The sequence below is a fragment of the Tachypleus tridentatus genome, chromosome 8 (assembly GCF_004210375.1).
Source record: "Tachypleus tridentatus isolate NWPU-2018 chromosome 8, ASM421037v1, whole genome shotgun sequence".
Lineage (NCBI taxonomy): Eukaryota > Metazoa > Arthropoda > Merostomata > Xiphosura > Limulidae > Tachypleus > Tachypleus tridentatus.
The window spans coordinates 80,790,224-80,812,915 of NC_134832.1; the positions used below are offsets into that span (position 1 = coordinate 80,790,224).

At 29.5% G+C, this 22,692-nt stretch overlaps 1 protein-coding gene across 1 annotated transcript in view; it reads right to left on the reverse strand.

The window, feature by feature from the left end:
* Nucleotides 1-894: 894 nt before the first annotated feature.
* LOC143223946 (putative cleavage and polyadenylation specificity factor subunit 2) overlaps nt 895-22,692 on the reverse strand; it is a 32,674-nt gene continuing 10,876 nt past the window's right edge. Inside the window, exons 3-8 of the mRNA XM_076452418.1 lie at nt 16,014-16,173; nt 8,826-8,931; nt 7,250-7,495; nt 5,822-5,910; nt 2,614-2,712; nt 895-1,065 (exon numbers count right to left, since the gene is read on the reverse strand). Of these exons, the coding sequence (XP_076308533.1) occupies nt 895-1,065; nt 2,614-2,712; nt 5,822-5,910; nt 7,250-7,495; nt 8,826-8,931; nt 16,014-16,173 (871 nt within the window). The remainder of the gene's footprint in view (nt 1,066-2,613; nt 2,713-5,821; nt 5,911-7,249; nt 7,496-8,825; nt 8,932-16,013; nt 16,174-22,692) is intronic.

The window sequence follows — 22,692 nt, forward strand, 5'->3', positions numbered from 1 at the left end:
GTCCTCTATTGGCCAGCCAGGGCTTAAGTGCACCTTTATAGTTATATTCAAAATTTAACTTGATAAACTTTATTATCAGTGTATATCAATAAACTTGATATCAAAACAGTTTATAACTGTTTAATGTTATTTTAGATTGTTTCTTAATATTAAAAGGAAGTGTTTTAATAAGTTCTCAATAAGTTTTAATAAGTTTTTAATTCTTAATGCCAAAATCACTTGGCCTGACTCCATAAATTCCACATACAAATCTTCAGCAAAATACTTTATTAAAATTCTAATTATTTTGACAAAACATGTGTAAATGTTTACTAAAAAAGCTTACCAAATTTCCTCAAGATATACTTACAAATTCAAAATTATAGTATCCACTACTACATAAAGCTTCACAGAAACAGGTTTTGGTGCAATACACCAACTCCATACATGTAAAGTTATAACCATCTTGAAGCTCACAAAATCATTATAATCCACACTGCCACATCCAGTCATACTTTATCTTATGACTATGAATCTTGACAACAGACATCCAGCATAGTTTCCATAGCAAAAAAGACCAACATAAAACTCTCAACCCAAATACACAACTCCACCCTACTATATATATATATAATGCATCTAGTATACAAGAACAATGTTCCCTAGTAACTGCTTCATAAGCATTGCACCTATCAACTTCACCAGTATGTCTTCACATGGAATATCATGAGTACTTATTTAATCCTCTGACTGCTTAAAGTATGCAAAACTCAAACAAAAGATATGACTGGCAGCCTTATCTCAATGAACCTATAACCGTTGGTCTCAATTTTATACAAAAGCTGGTATTTCTGGGTGGTATAAATGGGTCCAAAACATTGGTCTGATAATAAGCAGAGTTTACTTTGACATTTGTTATCCTTTTTCCTGATCACTAACTTTCCCATGTAAGAGTATCCAAATATGATCATGAATACCTTCAAAATCTTTCTTTGATAATGATGTGTACCATTCTTGAACATTTTTTTCACACATTGACAGGTCAGCAGAAATTACACAAGTCTCATTGCAGTTATTACGGTAAACCTAGTGTGATGGGCTCATTAAAAAATACATAAGTTTGTACACACATTTTCACATGTTAAGTATTTACACTACAACTGTTAATGATGTATCTTCACAAAATTTGGTAAGCTCTCAATAATGATTCCAAGTCTTTTGTACAAAAAAATTCAATTTTTTTTTTAATGAAATAGTTTTAATAAAAAGTTGTTTATGAAAATATTGAGTCTGCTTTGTTACTAGTTTTAATGAAAAGTGATATTTAGGTCAGGAATAAGAACTATTCTTTGTCCCCAAAATCTCAAATATTATTTGTGTAATCTCTAAAATCTCATAAACAGATTTAAAACATTTGTTTTCAGTAAAACTTTTCTGTCTTTTATTTTACTTTCCCTAATTACAGGGATCTATCAGTTTGAATTTGAAATTAAAAAATAATTATAAATTACACTGTTTTGTTCTAGAATGACTATAAATTATAATGTTCAGTCTAAATAGCTTAAAATCTCATAACATTATACATCATTTTTATTACATTGACCTTCCAGTTGAGCCTGGCTAACATTACAGAACTTGGATTGACATGGCACACGTGCACTCCTGTTACCATATCCAGTAATATAAAATTAACCTTTAGTCTTTACAAAGTTACCCATCTAGACTGTACTTCAATGGACTAGTATTTTTTAAAATACAGCCACATTTCAATTATTACACATTACACACACATGCATTATTACGATTTACAAACAAGCTCTTATTCTTTTAAAACATAAAACAATAAATATATAAAAATAGCAAACAATTATATCTTTTAAGTTACTACAGCCTTTGTACTCATTTTGCATTTTCAAATTTCACACTTTCAAACTTTTTTAGGTAATGATTATATCAGTACCACATAATTCCACTATAATTTACCAAGTTTAGTAACTAAGCTGTACTTTATCTAAAAAAATATGTAATTCAAGTAGACTAAAAGACAAACTACATGCATGAAATCTTGGTTTGAAAGCACAACAGCTCCCAAGGCACTTTAAAATGGTTGAGAAAGAATCTAGAGTGACATTCCGAGGTTTCACCAGTATTTGTGAACATATCAGTTTAATCATATGGTAAATTACGTGTATATAAGAGACTGTTTCCAAAAAATGGAAAGAGATTAACAGAACCACTGTGTTTCATTCAGTACGTAAGCAACATTTCAACAAACGGGAAAGATATTTTCTTATTTTATATTCTAGCTTGTCAATATCAGTAATTTAAGTTCCTAATTTGCATGAAACTATATACTTAGTATTTTGACACCACAAATATCTAATTTGAATAGGTGCTGCATTCAACATACCAAGTGACACACAAAAATCAAGTTTCAATCAAGAAACTAACTAATATATACTACAAAAATTTAATTATAATTTACAGTTTCATACCAAATCTATTGAAATAAATTCATAAAATAGTAGTTCACTAAAATTTTGAATGCAAGTCAACAAATGTGGTGACATGACTTTTGATCTCTGACCCAAGTACTGAACTGTAGTGACAGGGTTAGCATATAAATGAACAAACCTGTGATTTTGCAAATTCCACAACATTGTAACTAACATTGTTAAGTAATGCAAGAGAGTAAGCCATTAGCCCAGAATCTTGATTTCTCCAGAGCTGGTCCTAAAAATCAAGAAAAAAGTAACATGTTATGAACAGTACAAACAATTTGTTTTGAAATAGTTGCAATATCTAACTGCATTTAAGATAATTAGAAATAAGCTTTATCTAATTCCTCATGAAAATCAAAAGCTCTGAGTTAATGAAAATTGTCTTTTATTTAAAACTGTACCCAACACTTTAAGACATTAACAGCAGTCAATTAATGAAATATACAATTAATCATACAACAGAAAAAGAAAGTATATAAAAATATTTAAACAGGAAAAATGTAAAATAAAGAAAGCCATTTGGAATTTTGTAACTATCACAAAAAACAATATAAATTGAATTCTAATGTAGATAAGGATTTATGTAATCTCTAGTCTGCTGATTAACTCACAACTCTATATAACTGTCAATAATTCAACAGACAACTATCACACCATAACATCAGACACTTAAAATCTATTTTATGACTTTCAAATATATTCTAAACAAATAATAAGGTTAAAATTTTTCCATGTAAAGAAACTTTCTAAAAATAACACCATTAGAAATCCTGCAAAACAGGTTTTACACCCTTGTGCAATTTAATTGAAACAAATGGTCATTTTACAATATTTTCAGCATGGCAGCCGGTGTAGGCTCGCTGGACCTGCTGATTTCCTGTAATAGTCATTTTTTCACACAGACAGCGTCATTAGCTGTGTTTTGCAATACAGTTGAACTATTTTTGGGATATATGACGAAATATTAAGTCATTAAAAATTGCGTTAGAAGGGCAAGGAGACCAGTCAAAAAACAACTTCTTACCAACTCAATGAAGAAAAAACGGTATCAATGGGTCTGAAATAAGAGAAGTGGATGCAAGAACAATGGATGAAAGTGTTATTCAGTGGCGAGATTCATTTCTTCGTACAGGGTCAAAGAAGTCTGCATGTTCGCAGATATCCAGGTGAGAAACTTTGAGAATCTCACATCAATTAGTTTGTAAAACAACCCTTGAAGATGTTTTGGGGATTTTTCAGCTACTATGGCATCGGAGGCTTACATATCGTAGAAGATATGATGCGAGGACCACAGTACATCAAAGTTTTGCAGAGAAGAGTCGTTCCAGAATTTAAAAAAAGATTTCCAGATGGATCTGGCATTTTTCAGCAAGATCTGGCTCTATGCCACACATCGAAACTTGTGAAGAATTATTACTACAATGCGAATAAAGGTGTGCTGGACTGGCCTGGAAACTCTCCGGACTTCAATCCTATTGAAAATCTTTGAGCGACTTGTAAAGAAAGACTTCGAGGAAAAGACTGTACTATGAAAGATAAGCTAATTGAGGTCATAATTGAGGTGTGGTACCACAATCCAAAAATTAGTAAAGATTGCAGTCAACTCATGGACTCGTTGCCAAAACGGATTAATGATCTTTTAAAAAATAAAGGTGGTCATATTATCTATTAATTTGCAAATAATTTTTGGATTCTCAGAAACAAAACTCAAAAAAATTGAAAAAAATCGTAATTTTCCCGTCTTGTTTCAATTAATTTGCACAAGGGTGTAATCATATAGAACCTGATTAATACAACAAATATTTTTCTACATAACTATCCTGCTACAAGATTGGTCAAATTGACCAACTTCATAAACATTTTGCACTTCTGATAGCTTCCATACTATAACTTTTAATACAGTTTTAAGTTCTATCATGTTTGAAATAAGCATTACATGTCTGTTGCACACAAAAAAATTCTATTTTTAAATAAAATGTTTTTTATTACAGATTTGTTCATGAATATAAATCAAGTATTTTGTTCCTTTTTTTTACTTGTACAAGTGCAGTGATTTTAATATTTAGACTGAAAATACTCTCCATCTCAAATTCATATGTGTAATCTATAAAACACCCTAGATATTTTTAACAGTAAAACTTTATATTTTAATTATTATTTTCTCCACACTAACTCTATAGTGTTTCTCAATTTAGAACGACTTTGAATTGTAACATGAAACTATATTTGTTTATCCTAAATAGTTTTAAACTCATAACAATATACATCTATTTATACATAAATTTTATTCTTTATTGCCTTTCGAGCCATGTCTAACTAAATATTCATGCCAGATAAGTTGTAAACCACATGGTGAACATGCAGCTCACATTAAACTATCACATTACCTAACATGCAGACTACTTGCAAGTGTACTTTGTGAAAAATTATAATTTTTGTCACTTTAACTTGTTTCCAAAAACTTTCCAATTTTTACATTTTAATTACCTTTATTATAATTAATAAAGAATACATATAAAAGAAATAACATACTTACCTGAGTCTTCTTTTTATTTATATCCCTTTGACTATTGATGACACTTAACCTCACTTTTTGTATTGACTAATGATACAACTGCACTAAATATTTTATTTAATTAAATACTGCACCAAAGCTGTTGAATATTCAGCTAAGCTCATTGATGCATTTTCCATGGAAATAAAGTTTAACTGAAAGCGTGACTAAGAATTCTCTGTACAGAAAACAATTTATCACAATATGTAATTTGACAGATTAAACCTTTGGCTTTCTATTGATTATAAATAACATTAAATGTCAGACAGTAGTACTGGCAATTTGTAAAAGAGAGAATATGATAGATGGGCACTGAAAGAGGCATTTTATTTTTTATTTGATGGCTCTGTACTCGAATAATATTGAAGACCAGGAAAATTATGCTTTATCTATGCAATGACAATTATATAAGGAGTAATTTACTTTAAATTTCACACTCATCTGAGGAGTGATAAATACATTATAAAATAGGGAATACTTAAAGAGAAAATGTGACTACTTTCATGCTTGAGAAAATTCAGTATTTTTTTTTAATACTGCCATATAAAATTAAAAACTTAAAACTTGTGTAGTATTACATTTTGGATAACTAGCTATGATTTTTTGCCCAATTCATTTGTATATCATGATAAAGTAGTTTAATTAAATTTTGAATTTAACTTAATAAAACCTTGTAATAAAAACATAATGAAAGTATTATAAGACTCAGAAGAGAGTTGTTGAAAACACAGTTCATTAAGCCAAAATTAAACAATATACTAAATATAATGAAACAAACCCTACATACCAGCATATGTGCAAGTTCAAGTACTCTCCCTGCTGTATCTACTGCAATTAACACATTCCCACTGTTCCTCAGTGTTTGAAGTATGTTAGCTGTTTAAGACACACACAAAAAATATTAACACAATTCATATGTTTCACAAATTACAAATATTATGTAGCAGAATATAATTTTTAGAACAGAATAAGCACAGAATAATGTTTTGTAGAACATCTTCAAAGATTTTCATTTTGTTAAATCCATATTTCAGGTCTTTTCCTTTTCACATATAATTATTTTTAATATATTTTTCTTTCTCGCCCTTTACCACTTATTATTCATCTCAAGTCAATGGTGTCCTTGAAGCATATTACAGTGTATGTAGACATGCACAAACCTGCATGAAAAAATGTTTGTGCACCACATAATATCATAAGCTTTGAGGACTGATGCAAAGTATGATATCTATTTAAAAAATATTTAAACCTTTCAATTATGCATTTTAATACATAACTAATGCTTAGTTAACTAAAATATAAGAGTAGAATGAAAGTACAGTTTAAACTGTATCTGTAACTATAACATAAATAAGAAACAACCATAAGTATTATAGTTGATCAAAATGCCAACAATACTATAATCATTTGCATGAAATCTATAACAACATTTACTAGATTATAGTGTAAAATGAGCTATCTAAAAATATACACACGTATCTACAACATCTACATGTAAGCCACAAAGCTCAAAGAAATATGTTGAAGGTGGGTATGGCAACTATTAGAGGTTGAAAAAAATGTGTTACTTGTTATACCTGTATTCATTCAGAGAACTTCAAAATGTACAAATCAAAAGTCTATGTAAACATCTTAAGAGTTTTGACATACCTCTACACAACTGTCATTGCAATAATGAAAACAGAGAATGCCAAAGCAGAGAATATTCATAACTCACTGGTCATGTGACAACACATTTGAAATTTGTGTTTTTAAAGATTTCTTTTGAAATAAATGACTTAAAACTTAGAAAACATAAAAGTTCAAATCATATCATAATAACAGTATAACACCAACTTCATTCACATACAATGAAAATAAAGGTATATGGTTTGAATGTAACACAGTGGCTTGTGCAAAAAAGTGTTTAAAAAGAGACCAATTGCAAAAGGATTAATAAAAGTAAATTATACAAGCAGAAAACACTTAAAACTTAAAAGCAAGAGCAGAAAAGTTCATATATATTTCATTATAAATTCAACCTCTTTGCTTGTCTATATTTTCTACTGAATAAATCTTTGAAGCCCAATTACACAATTTCTCAATTTTTTCCATAAATCCATACTTTATATGGATCTATGAAATACTTTTCACTATCCTAGTACCTTTTAGGTGTTGTTTTTTTTTTTAATTTCTAATGTTTAACTTCTTCATTAAAGGTATAAAAGAAACTCACTCATTAACTGTTCATCCCTTTGTCTTCTACGTGCTTGGTTATAAGCAGCATTATAAGCATCAGTTATTAGTAACGAAGGGCGAGTTACAGTTTCAAGAACACATCCATTTAAATGCCGTTCTTTTTTATGGTTGAAATCAACAGCATACACAATGTCCTCTTCTCCATCTTTAATTATTCTCCAAATTGTTCCACCAATCATATGACCTGCAGCAAGTGGTGTCACTGAGATTCCTTGACCTTTGCCTAATGTAAAACAATGCTGGATGATTAAGCTAATGCTGAATTTTTCTACTCTAGTTCCAAACAGTTATCTTTCTTGATGAAATCAGCTAGACTAATTTATTTACATGACTAGAATTGTATAATCTCAGTCAGCATTACACAAATCTACCACACGGTATGAGCTGTCAAGCCATATAACCTCCTCTGGGTAAACTGACACATTAAAGACCACCAGGTTCAGAAGTGAAAGTACAAATTAAAGTCACCTTTCTGCAATATTTTGAACATGTGTGCAGGTACTGTGAAACACTGCAGAAATTGTATAGTCTCTAAAAAGTAAAGATCTTAGTAGAAAGTGAATAGTTTTAATGTTTAAATATAAATACAAGTCAGAAAAGGTTTTTCATTTGTATGAAAATTGAGTGTGATCTTTTCAATATCTTCTGTTATCATTACAAGTTAGTATGTACAAGTCCAATAATTACAATTTAAAGTTGAAATATAAACATTACTTAGTGTATATTGAACAATGTACTCAGTTTCACAAAGGATATGATGAGTATGGGTAAAGATTCAAGACTTAATACTGCCTAAAGTTTCAGAAACAAATAATGGAATTATATATAACAAATGAAAGATTAAGTTGAAATTGATGAATTAACTGAAGTAAATAAATAAATGGAAATATTCCAGCTGTGGTTCTGTTGTCTTTGGTTTGCTTGTGATTTTATATGAAGCTATACAAAGGTTGTCTGTACTAGCCATCCCTAATTTAACAGAGATAAGACTAGAGGAAAAGCAGCCAGTCAGTATCCTCCACTGCAAATTCTTGGGCTGCTCTTTACCAACATATATTAAAACTGTCCATCAAACTATTACACCCTCAAGGCTGAAAGTGCAAGCATATTCAATGAAATAGATTTGAACTCATGACCATCATATTGTAAGTTGGGTGCTTTAACCACCAGATTACCACTGACTTTTAAATTACTTAATTGTTTATTTGTGATTATTTAATTATTTTATGAGAACTTAACTCAGTAAATCAAATTATATTATTTACTACAGTAAATAATAATATCCTCTTGTAACTGCAAATTTTAGTATTTCTTCTTTCAAACCAGTTCAAGTTGTAACTCTATATGGGAAATGGTGAAATATTACACCATCTGTGGAATGCAATTTTTAAATTAGCAATTAAATACATTTGTGTCTAATTATTTTAAGATAATTTAATTCAATAACAGTTGTAAAAAGTTTCTGCTTCTACTAACTAGTAATTCCTATTCAAATCAGTGTAAAATTTTAGCATACATTAAAAAGCAAAATACTCATGCAGTAACCACCTCACCTTTTAAACTGACAGACTGGTTATATTTCAACTGAATTATTTTATCAAAAGCTGCATCAACATCATCTAAAGTAAACAATTCAAAATTCTCACTATTGTGTCGAGACTGAAAAAAAAAAAACAAAACTGGTAAGAAAAACTATCTAGAAAAATTAGTGGCTTGTAATTTTCTAAGAAACATGTAATAATGAGAATACACACTTAGCAAGAAAAGTTGCTGTTTTTAGAAGAAAGAAAATTAAGTAGTCCAAGTAAACTGAATGGCACTTCATTAAAGCTACACATTAAAATGTTTAATTAAACAACCATTACATCAAACAAAATTTGTAATCATAACATATATTACCAACAGATAATTTGTATCTTTCCTACATAAATTGACAAAAATGAAATTTACTTAAGACAGCTTTTCTACCCATCAAGAAAAATGTATGGGAGTTTCTTAAAGGTAATTTAACTTATATAAATAATTCTTTTCTTCATTTATTCAGAATTTTGATCCTCCCTTTTTTAAGAACTTAACCCAGTCCCTGCAACTTCTATTCAGTCTGTACATAAATCAGTTTTAAAATATAGAACTTAGAGGGACAGATAGATTAATGGCACCAAGACTGTGATTTCAAAGTAGGACGAATATAGAAAGCAAGGCCTACATGTTTTTTTTCTTACATCTTTAGTTTACAAGTACAAAGTATACATACAAAACAAATTTGATAAATATAAAATTATAAAAAAATTAGCATTTCTTGCTAGTGTGAATGTCATAAAAATCATGAAATTAAAAACATATATATGAAATAAACAAAACATTACTATTTCTTGCTCCTTTTTATCCAACTCAAGATTGACAACTCGCCATCTTTTTCTCTCAATAACCTTTTCACTGCAAATGAGATATTTCCCAGTGCTCCAAACCCCCCTCATACTGTGACTGGTACAAACATTTTCTATTGTCATTCAAAATTGACACGTTACATATGGGAGTAAAATGAGATGAAAAGTATTTATTGGCATCCTATCTAATGTTGATATATGGTTTCCCACAATGTTTTCTACTCAGCTCTTCAGGAACCAACAAGATGCCTAAGCGGAACGTACAATAATTGCGTGCTAATCTTGTCTGTATCGCTATTTCAGTGATTAGTAAATCTAGTTACTAAGTACTTTCAGATAGCTTAGAAATTGTTAAACGTTAGTCAAGTGGTATTCAAATGCATGATGATGAAGAGGCAATAAGACATGAGATTGCTGAATACATTCAAGCACTGCTTTTACTAATGGAACAGTTCCTGTTTTGTTATCGCTCAGTCTTGGAGTATTATTCTCAATATATAGAAGTATAAATATATTCAGTCAGTGGTTTTCTCTGCTTCATAAACACATTTTCATTTATATTAAATATGCTTTCAACATTTTCCAAGCCAAGCTAGATTGAGCAAGTAGGTACTTTTTTCATTTTTTCAAACCATACAACTGGCCCAAAAATAATCCATTTGTTTCCATATGACATAGTTTGTTCCATTCCTCTCTCTGTTTATTTGGCTCTTTTTATTTATTTTTACTTTTTATTGTTACACTTTTTACCCCACAACACCAGCTTCTCCATCACTAGGAAAAATGTGTCTCAGTTTACAAAACAAATTTTGCTTGAACTTTGCTAACTGTTTGGATCCTGAACAATAAAGGGAAAAATTCTGTAGTTCTTAAAGAATGGGATTTCAATAAAAGTTTCTTGTGCATTTTATATAAAACGGCAGAAACATACATGAGAAATTAATATTTTTTTTCTTTAACCATTCCACTTTAATTGTGCTCTTTACAGTCCTTTCTACAAAAGTCACAAGATTTTACTGAGCTACATGAACAATTTAAACAACTTTACTATCAATGTATTCTTATGAAATTAGCATTATCATGTACATTATAATAAAGTTTTATACAAGTTTGAATTCCTTTATTTTAAGACATTTTTAGATAAAATTACATAACTTTCAGATTTGTTGTCAAAAGATGCATATGCATCACTCACAATGTTCATGCATGTCTAGGTTAAATTTACTCATATAGCACTGTTTACTCATTCTTAAATTCCATCATCAAGTAAGTGATCAGAAAAAAAATGCATTTCTTCACCCCCTTGACAGTAGCCATGCCAATGTTTTTTTATTTAGACATTTTATTTCAAGCAACACATACTTATTGACATGTTTATAACCAATAAAAAGAACTAATTTTAAACTAAAACTCCCATTTCTTACTTTAAAATCAGTTCTCAATATTTGTTACCAAGTGATCAACTGCCAAAGTATTATTCCTTGATTTTATTTTAACCAGCACTCAGCACTGTCTTTTGCCTAGATACATATTAATGGCATATTGTTAAATTATAAATAGGTATTATCTTATATAATTATGTATTAGTTAAATTTTAAAATTCATATTTGAAATTTTAACCATTATTTAATATAATCTAAACTTTTCTCCAATTTGCAAGGGTTGATAACAGTTACAGTTAGTGATAAGAAAGCAAAAAGGAAAAAATATATACATTTATCTTTAAAAAAAAACTTGATAATCATTCAGCAGATTCTAGAGGTTATGCAAATGAAATTTAAAAACTTTAAGATTAAAAAAAGTAGTGTTATACTAAACAAGAAAATCACCTTGCACTTGAACTACTCAGAATATTAGTGCAAATAACTAAAATAAATAATAAATATTTAGCAGAAATACTAAAATAAATACAAATATTTTTTATTAAACACCTTTAGGAAAGTTCCTCTCAAGTTTCAAATAATTTCTTCCATAAGTTTTATTTTTTGGCCAAAATTTAAATGTAATGTAATTAAGTTTAGATGAAATTATTAAATTACTAAGCTTCACAACTGAATAATAAACCTGAATTTTCATTTCAACAAAACTGGTTTCAAATATAAATTCTTATTACTAATGCCTAAGTTCAATATAGAAGGCAGCATTAGATACTTTTGCTTCGATACAAGTTTCCTAACAAGACCTCTTAAGTTTTGAATACAATAGGAGGTGATCTAGTTCCATATCACAATAAAAAACAAATGCTGGACTAAGAACAAAGTTTCACTGCTTCTATATGACAAACAATTGCTGCATTGTGCAATAGTACTGACTGAACATTATTATATTATGACACTTGCTCTTAGTGTATTTTATACAACTTGTAGCATGCAACACAATGTATATGCTAGACTCTTGTTGCAACAATCATGGAAAAATTACAAAGTTATTGTTTATGGTTCAGGCTTCATTTGCCTTTGCTGACAGAAAGATTTCACCATGAACAATTACAGATGTGCTATGTATTTATTCAAACTGTGATAATAACAGTAATGCTAGTTTTCATAATTTCAAACAAAAAATGAACAGTTGCTAGAAGTTGGGTTGATAGATTCAAAAAATCAGACAAATTTTTCATTCAATTCAAACAGTCATGTGTTTGGATCACATTTGCACTGACGATTTTAGAAACATTTAAAAGCTGAACTACTTCATTTCAAAAGCAAATAGATATCAACCATCTCTCTCTTAAAACAGGTCATAGAGCACATTTAACATTTCAGCTCTTTTCTCGAAATTTAATTAAACAACCAGATGTCAGTAAAACTGGCAATATAATGTAGTTTATAAATCAAATTCTGATACAAGTTTTATTTCTTAATTCTAAAAATTAACATATTCTTAAATCAAATATGTATTTCCAATAATACTAATCTCCTCACAAATTACAGCTATTAATCAACTTCATTTACCCATCTAAGTGCTGGTCTCATTTTATTCCTATTTGCTTCACTCATTTACACCCACTTAATTATCCTTTGCAACATGTTTCTTGACACTCTTCACCTACATCAATGCACTCTCTACCCTGGTAGTGTGTATAAGCATCTCACTTAGATAATGTTATCACTTTTTCAAGACTGACTCAATCCACAGTCTCTAATAATGTTTCTTATATTTGGAGAAGGGAACCAGATGCTTGTGGATTGCCATAAAAATTCACTCCTGTTCACCTGTTCAGCAATACTCTCACCACTACAAAAGAAAAACTGCATATCTATTTACAGATGATCTTCATCTAAGCTTTTATTTTTAGCAGTGGAAGTGCTGTATTATAAAGAAGTGGGCAAACTATTATAGAAGTATACTGTCAACCCCCAGTTGTACTTCATATTTTCTCCAACACACTAAACAGCTGTAAAAAGAGAAATGCTAGATAGATTCACATGCTCCCTGACTCTTTACATTTCAAAATGACCACTTTTAACTCTTTTTTCCTTATTTTAAACATTATTTTAATAATTTTAGAACACTTAAAAATTTACAATTAAACAATTTGACCATCTCAGCCTTTATTATTTCCTGCAGATTAATATTTAGTAAGAAGAGAACTGAGTCAGACTGCCCCAGTTGCTTTTGACCCAATTTCTGATTTAGAGGTCTTTCATACCACCAAAGGAAAGTATTCATGTCATCTTTCTGTTCATCAAATTTCGGCAGGTTGGATTGGCTGACACTGACCCCATTGACATTTTTAAGTCCTCCTTTCTGTTAAGTAAGCTTGGCAATTTCAATTTGTACTCTTATTCTCCCTATTTCTAGTCTCTCCTTTACCTCTTTCAGTCTTTCTTCCTCTCTTCTCTGTTCAAGCTTTTCCATCTCTAATTCTTATTAGCATACTCTCATAGTTCACTATCATTTAGCTTAAGATGCTTATCTATCTCTGTCCATTTATCACAATCAGCCCATAATTATACAACATAACTGTAACCTCTAAAATATTTTCTCCACTATTACAATTGCTCTTATACAGACCTATTTCTGCTGTCCTTCACATCTTCTTCTGCCATCACTTGCCACTGAATAACTCTAGCTGGCTTGCCAATGTCAAGTTTTTATATGAATGTGGGCTGAATTCCCTACAGTGGCTGTCTGCAACTTGTTGGCAATAAATTTCAACAATAAACAGACAACACATAATCCATTTGTTTTACAATAATACATATTCAAAACATGTAGCAAATCAAACACACAAAAATTCCTTACAATATTGGTTAAAATGGTTAAACTTAGAACTCAACAATTCTCTCTTTTAATTTATTTTTTTTCCACATAGGCTGGTTCGATTACTCTGGAACCAAATTGACAAGATTAATTATTTCTTATCTCCTGTAATCCCAATACAATCAGTGGAAAGTTCACTTTAGAAATTGCCCATTGTGGTTAAACTGACATGCAGACTAACTTCACTTTTTCCAAATTCGTTACTTTTCACTAACTCATTTAATGTGCATTCTGTATTTACAAGTATTTATAACATGAAACAGAAAAATCTAGAAATATCTAGTCCTCTTTTGACAAGAGTATTATACATACCAAGAAAATTTATACTACAAATGTATTACTGATCTGTACTTGCCTCCTCTCACAAGATTACACTATGTAACCAAATTTTTACTTTTTCCTGTTCCTGGGCATAAAGTGTTATTTCCCAATTGCTTATGCCTAAAGCAAATGGAAAAAGACTTATTTTTCTCTTCAAACTTTGCTTTTGTAACCTGGGTAATGAAATTGTATATCCTACAATGTATGAACATGGAAATTGAAATTTTAATTACCAAATATTCACAGATGATTCACATCATGAAAGGATGTATTAATATCAACAGCCTTACAATAGAAATAACAATCATTTCAAATTATCAAAGGTTTAACAGGTGAAACAGAAAGGGTGAAAGACTCCATTAAGAAAAAACATATAAAAGCTTTAACTTACTGAAGATAAGAAATGTTATATCATAGTCAGCTTAGAATGTTAGTTTTTTATTTAAAACAAAAAACAAACAACTTTAGCTTACATTATGCAACAAAATTAATACCACAGTCAACTAAGAATTATAGTTTCAACCAGTATTTATTTCACCTCGTGATTACAATAAGTATAAAGTTAAAAAAATTATCTAAAGGAAAATACAGGAACACAAGGCTTGCTGATTTGCCAGTTCTTGTAGATTATAAGAAAGTTTACTGTAATAAAAAGTAATAATATTTATTATAAAGTGTTAAAATAATATGTTATTATTAGTTACCAAAATATTTAATTTGTAAATTGGCTTAAATCAGGGGTTCCCAACCGGTGGGGTTGCAAAGCCTTGGCAGGGGAGTCGAGTAGCCTTGTTAGAAAGTAGCTTGGGATAACATTAATTTTATTTCATCAATTACATTTTCAAGTCGCTGAGTGCCAAAGGTTGGGAACCCTGGCTTAAATGTTTATAATATACCAACCAGCATGATGAGCCTCAGTACCAGGCATAAAGGCACTATGAGCACAAGCTATGATAGAAGTAGCATTGATGACATATTCAAATATATTATTTTTTGTTTTCATTCATGTGTTTGATGTAGTTTTCTTCCATTTATGCTGTGGTTACATGAATTGCTCTATGAACAAGATGACTAGCTTGCTAGGTCATCAGTTCTTATTAATAAAGTTAATTCAAATAAAATAATGATAATAAACTATGTTAAAATAAATAATGTGTTACTAATTTTTACCTTGAAAACCTTACTTGAGAAATTATTTAAGAAAAACTGATAATGATTAAAATTCACTTGCTTAATCTTATTCATATCTTAACTGTTGCCATTTGTTAAAAACTGATAAATAAATATAGCACCTACATAAATAATGTATTGTTCATATCACAACTGGCCTGATGAGAACTGTATATGACAGTGATGTCGAGAAACCCACTTGTTGAGAAATATATATGCAAAAACGGCTCGTTTGGGTTGAGAAACTATTTTACATAGAAGAGCGAACAACGTTTCGACCTTCTATGTAAAATATTTTCTCAACCCAAACGAGCCGCTTTTGCATATATATGACAGATTTAATGTGTTTGACATGCATTCTCTTTTTCTTTCACTGATGCACTATTACAATGTTAACAGAAAAAACATTAATTAACAACCTATTACATTTCAAAAATTAGGATCACAACAATAAAAGTTGTCAATAGTATATCTTAGCAATCTATTAAAATACTTGATGCAAAACCCTAACATAAAATTTCATCTGTCAGTTGGTATTAACCTAGTGTTAACAGTGATAAATGTAAATACATGGTTACCTTATTTACACGTTCCACACACCTGAAATAAATCATACATAAACATCTGTCCCATTTTGTACACAGGAATAGTAGCATATATTGGACAGTTCAAGCCACACTTTCCAACCACATAGGGCAGTGCTCCCAAGTGTAAAACATCAGGATAGGAAAGAAGTACAGCATCCACTTGATTCATGTATCTAAGAATTGTTTATAAAAATGTCATAGCTTGCAATTTACAATAATGTATCTAAATAACATATCATTGCTTTTATCTGAAGTAACTTTTTTTCCTTCTTTTGAATATTATTTTGATAATTTTTTGAACATTTAAAAATTTACAATTAAACACTTTATGACCATCTCAGCCTTTATAATTTTCTGCAGATTAATATATTCAACTGGCATATATAATGTTACACATCTTTTAAATTTCCAGCAAAGTAATACTATTTTAAAATATTGAGAAGTTCTTTCATAGACACTTGTCATTTTTCATAAACACACAGGGTTATTATATTTAATACTGAAAAGTAACAACATACTTTACACAGACTGCAGTTCTAAATAGGACATTTCTAAAATAAAAATAAAAAAACACTATATTTATGTATACTTTAAAACTTGGTAGAAATAATTAATCAAAATGTTTTACATTATCATTTCCAACAGTATCTCATGCATACTTATCAAAGCATTTACTATAAATTACAATATAAAAAAACAATATAATATTTTATTATAGTCTGATAGTTTAACACGTAAATCTTTAAAAAATATGATAATACAAGGTACTTGTCATCCATGATGACGAGAAAACCCATATATAAGGTACTTGTCAGCACTTACCTATGAGTTGGCAATAAAATCGTGTGATAAGAGGATTTTTATAATTAAATAATTGTTAACCTCACTAACTGATTACATTCAATTTGTCAGAAACACTTATGATTCTTTCAACTAAAATCTTGGCAGAACACAGCTTGTGCACTCACAACATATGTAACATTTATAAGCTGCTTTGTTTTTTTAATGTTTTCAATATCAGAAACATACTAAACCCTAAATGGCTAGCTTTGGGTTAGTTGATCATTTTTGTGAGTCACCACACCAAATAATTTAGCTGAACTACACATTTTTCTTAAAACATAAAACAGTATATATATATATATATATATAAAGCAAACAATTATCTCTTCTAGTTAAGACCTTTGCACTTGGTTGCTGTATGTAAAAGGTTGCTAAACCCTAAGAAATTTTCCATGTGAAATGAATATATTTTTTTAAGTTTTACATATACACATTTGAATAACCGAGAAATACTAAATTACTATATTGATACCACAAAAAACAACTGTAATTTACTTAGTAATGAAGCTGGATGCAGGTTAAAAAAAAAAGTGATATTTCAAACCAGTAAAAACGTAGCATTCCAGTATGATGGTTTGCTTCAAAAGAAAGAAACAATTCTGTTATATTTCCAAATGGCTAAGAAAAAGCAATTGGTTATTCATACGTCATATACAGAATTAAGTATACGTAACAAACCATTTCCAAAAATCGAAGAACTTGGGTGTGGTCCACTGTCTTTTTAATCTGAACCAGGGCTGCACTCAACATGCCATGGAACACACAAAATTGATATTCAGGTGTGTTTTTTAAATGTTTACTTTTATATTAAGTAACATATAATATAAAAATTCAAATTATAATTTACAGTGTGATACCAAATTTATGAATATAAAACAGTAATTAAATAAACATTTGAATGCAAGTCAACAAATGAGATGACATGGCATTTGACCAGTGATGCATAACAGTAGGGTTAGCTGTCCAGCTCCACTTAACAATAATTCAGTCTCACAGGAATACGCCAGAAAAATGTTTAAAATAAAACAAACTAGCATTTAGCTTTATTAAATATAACACGTATATGCAATACTGTCATCATAAATTTAACTTAAAACTCTCAACACCTACAATTTAAAAATTTAATTTTCATCTATTATTTCTGTTCCATTATAAGTAATCTTTCTTTTTAATCATCAATTTCATTTGGTTTGTAAAAATATATAATAAAGGTTTTGTCAACACATTTAAGACCACAGGGTTTATTTTTCCTCATATAATTTTGAATTATTTCATTTTAAATATTAAGATAACTTAAACACCACAAAAAAGCTCTGCTCATTACATCTCAACTGAAAAGTCATGACAAATTTCATTTTTTTCCTTTTATTTTAAAAAAGATTTAATAAACTTTGATAGTGAAAAAGCCACTCTAAGACTAATAAAGTTTGAAAATGATTTAAATGTGTAACAAACTTTTCTCCCAGTTTAACATAACTGTACAGCATTTCAACAAGGTTTTGTCACCATCAAGTACAAGTGGTTTACCTAAGGATAGTTTTATTCATAAATCATCATCTACAAACTTTATTAGTCTGAAAGTGGGTTTCTTACTATTAAAGTTTATGGTAAATGTTGATAAAATACATTAAATGAAAAAAATAATGAAATAGATCATGACTTTCCAGATGTGGTGAAATGAACATATACTATTATAATGTTTGAATGTTTTTGATATTTGCAACTTTTTTAAACTACTTAATTGGAGACCAGTTAGCATTTTGTTGTCATAATATTACATTCAAACTTAAAAGAACATTTTTACTTAATATAGTTAAATTATTTAGTAAGAAATGTGAATGAAAGGTGAAATGATTTTGTTTGTAATAAATGAGCTGAAAGCCTATGAAGATATAGTGCAGAGATTGGCAAAACATATGGAGTTTGTTTGGCCTGAGGTAACTATATAAGAATTGGAAAAGATGATTTTTCATAGTTCCCTACTAATGTTTTGATCTGGTTGTTGATACTGATAGAAACATGCAGAGAATTACAATATACAAAATGGCCACTTACTGTGAACAGAGACTAAAAATTCAATTGAAATATTATGTTTGGACAAAATGTAAAATTTGACTATTGTCCAAATGGGTAAGAAACCAAATAGGACTGACATCATGATCAATAGTAACAAGCTGCAATGTTAGAAGCTATCCAATTCTATAGAAATCAAACATTTTAAGTCTTTATTAAAAATCCACAATGAAATTTTGACATTATGGTCTATATCTAGAACAATTTTCCTTAAAATTTCAAACTTCCAAAAATATTTTTTGAGCTAATGTAAATCACACCCAAGGAGCAAAGGCAGCACTGTTTGTTCACTGTAAAAATGCACAAGATTTTGTTTCCTAGCAATACTCAAAAACTTAAAAAGATTATGGGCCAATATATAGGTTAGTCCCTTAAAATAAAATCACATTATATTTTTAAATAAATCCCAAAATCATCATAATGTGCCATTTTCTGACAACACAAAGCAAGTCAGATGTTTTATGGACACAAAAAAATCTTAAAGATCTTACATAAAATATTGAACACAAAATCTTTGTTGGTCATCTACTTATATATTGGGAATTATGAACTTCTCCATGCTTGGATGCATCAAACTGACAAATATGTTGTATTTAACAGACAACATAATATGTCATATATATAAACAGATTAATAACTACCAATTACAATTATTGCAAAAAGACAATTTAAATCACCACCATTAAAAAACAAATAATTTACAGCCATTTAATGCATTTCTGTTCCTGGTTAGTCATCTACTTCAGTCATAACAGTTCACAGTTTATGTAATAGCACCCCTGGAACACTTGAAAACTTGGAACAGTATAGAGGCACATCTGTGGGAGACCACACCTAATTTGTACAAGGATACACTTTATCCAGAAAGGAAAACAAGTGTTGCCAAATTGGGCAGAAGATGCAGGTACAGTCCAGAACCTAAAACAGACTTTTTGAAGTGCTATGCATATAGTGTAGTTAGAGCATATCATGCTGTACATGGTGGGTCAACTCCAGTCCAAAACCAGCCAACATTAGGAATTCCACTTCTGAAAAAAAAGACTAATCCCATCAGTGGCAGTATGCTTTGTGAATAATAGCAACTGGAGACAGATCATAGCCCAATAAGGAAGAAATAGCCAGATGGAGATAATGTGAAACAAACGTGTCTGAAGTCATCCACATGCCAGCTTAAACACACACTTCCCCAATGGATGACAGAAGTGAGCAGCCATTGAGGAATTAAGTGACATTAAGTGACAAACTTTATGAAAGGACACCTAAAAAAGCCCACTTGCTTCATTCTCCATTTAATGGAAAATGCATTAAACTGATAAGCTGTCAGACCCATCCAGTGAAGTAACAAAGAAAAAGATCATGAGTGAAGAATTCCATAGAAAGAAAAGACAGAAGTCAGAAACCATGGAAGGAAGAAATTAGAACCAAATAACAATGTATAGTATGAAAAGTACACAGAAGGTGATCAAGAACAAAACAAAAATAAAGATGAAAATGTAAGGAAAAGATAAGAGTGAATGCACTATCACCCTACACACCTCAGACATGTTAGGGAAAAAAAGTGCAATCAAAACAGAGGACATTGGAACAATGGAATAAAATGCAAAAAGAATTTATGGTGTATACCTCACAATGATTATGACCATATGAGAGAAGGAAAAGCAAATAAGATTTAACCCTTTAGGGATAACATATGTTGTTCACAAAAAAACATTATAGAGCTCTCATGAAATGTCTTTCATAAATAAAATTAGTGGATGAAAGTGTTTACAATTTTACAAGAACATTTCTAAAACTAAATAGTTTCAGAAAAATATGTACTTATTTTTTTCTGCTATTTCTGGTAAAAAAATTGTTATTCCCTATAGTTATTTGCACTCAGATTCTGAATAGTTCATCTACCTGTTAATTTTCATATGAAGTATAAAAATGCTTTTTTTTGTTATAGTTTTTATTTTTACATTTCACTTGATCTCCAGAACCTTATAAATGAATATCAAAAGCTTTTTATTGTAAATGGTCATATTTTATTACCCATTTTTCCTACTATGTCACCAACTCTCTTATAATCAACAAACAGTACAAAAAATGTTTGAAATTAACAAACAGAAATATGAACATACCTTTCAACTTTCCCTTTTTTCACAAATGCATATAATTTTACATCTCTCTCTCTTTATTAATAGTTAATTTTTAATTTATTTATTTATGACAATAGGTCAACTGATGCCCACAAGTTTTAATGAAATTATTTCAGCAGGCTTCACACAGAGATGTTGCCTAAACAAAACAGCACTTACAATACACACCATCTTGTTTATAAAGCTTTCACAATCCACACAACAAGTTAAACTTATAAACATTAAGCCATTCAAATATGATATTCAAAACACAAAGAATACATACTTAACTAAAATATAAAAGATCTAAATAAAGTTTAAACTGTCTCTAGCCATAGTATGTTTAGGAGTAAAACTGCCATATGTGTTATTGTTGATCAATAACACTGACCTTCTCTTTTGTGTGACTTTACTTTTCCTTTCCATTTCTACTCATTTGGTTGCTGTTATTTATATGTCTATCATTTAGGCCTTTTAGAAATCTCCATAATTTCAACATGAATGGCTTGCACATAATTTCTGATAGCCTTGACATCAATTAATTACAAACATTAAACTAATTCACAATACAATATACATTAAATAGTCTTTTACATATTACATATGTGAACGAAGTTAACATCATAATGTATGTTATGATTTGAAGTTTTAACTCCTTTATTTCAAAAGAAATTTAAAAAACTTAATTTAGAATTTTGTTGTGATGTGACCCACAAACTTTTGAAAAATCTCAACTTTTGCACTCTCATTCTTCTTTACGATAAAGCTTATCAAATAGATATGCATCAAGACATTAAGTACATTTAGTTGCCCCACTGACATATAAGTTTCAAAGTTATTTAGATGAATCAGCAGACACAAGTAAAAGTCTGTTAACCCCTTATGGATGCCACACCCATCTTCTATACTTTTCCTTGACCTCTGCAAACGAGTTGATACATACATATGTATACAGTCAATAAAAAGAGCTCAATTTATACTAAAACCCATCAACAATTATTTTGAAATTGGCATGTAGTTGCTACATGGTAGATACAACTCTGTTGTATTGTTGGTTACTTTATCCACAAATAGCATTTAGTTTTTTCTTAGTAAAATATGCTATATTAAGAGACAAGGTAAATTATATTTAGGCCTCACTTTTATATCTTAGTTAATTATGTATTATTTTCATTTTAAAATGCACTATTAAAAATCAAGTTTGAACTTAAAAAGTTGCATGTTAAAGAGAAGGACAGCTTTTGTATTTATTCACATTAGTTTCATGACTGATAGATACATACCTGTTCAGATATAAAGCAAATTGTCAGGGCAATATACCATTTGTTTATAGTTTCAATTGATTTGTTTGTTTTTTTACATGCTGTGGCTTGGAATTGATCACATATATAAATATTAACTTAAGATTTATCAAATAAGGATCAAAGTTTTTTACATTAAATTATTAATGGATTTAAACATTTTTATTTATGAGTTTTCAAACAAAAATCTCTGGACACACACACACAGAAAAAAAACAAAAACACTCAGAACAAAGCACAGCAGGAAGAGAGCTATCATTTGGGATATCACTTACTCTCATTGGCTAAGAACCCATTCACTAACACCCAGTTTTTGGTGCTTACATTAGCCAACGGTTATTACTAAAAGACAAAAAAA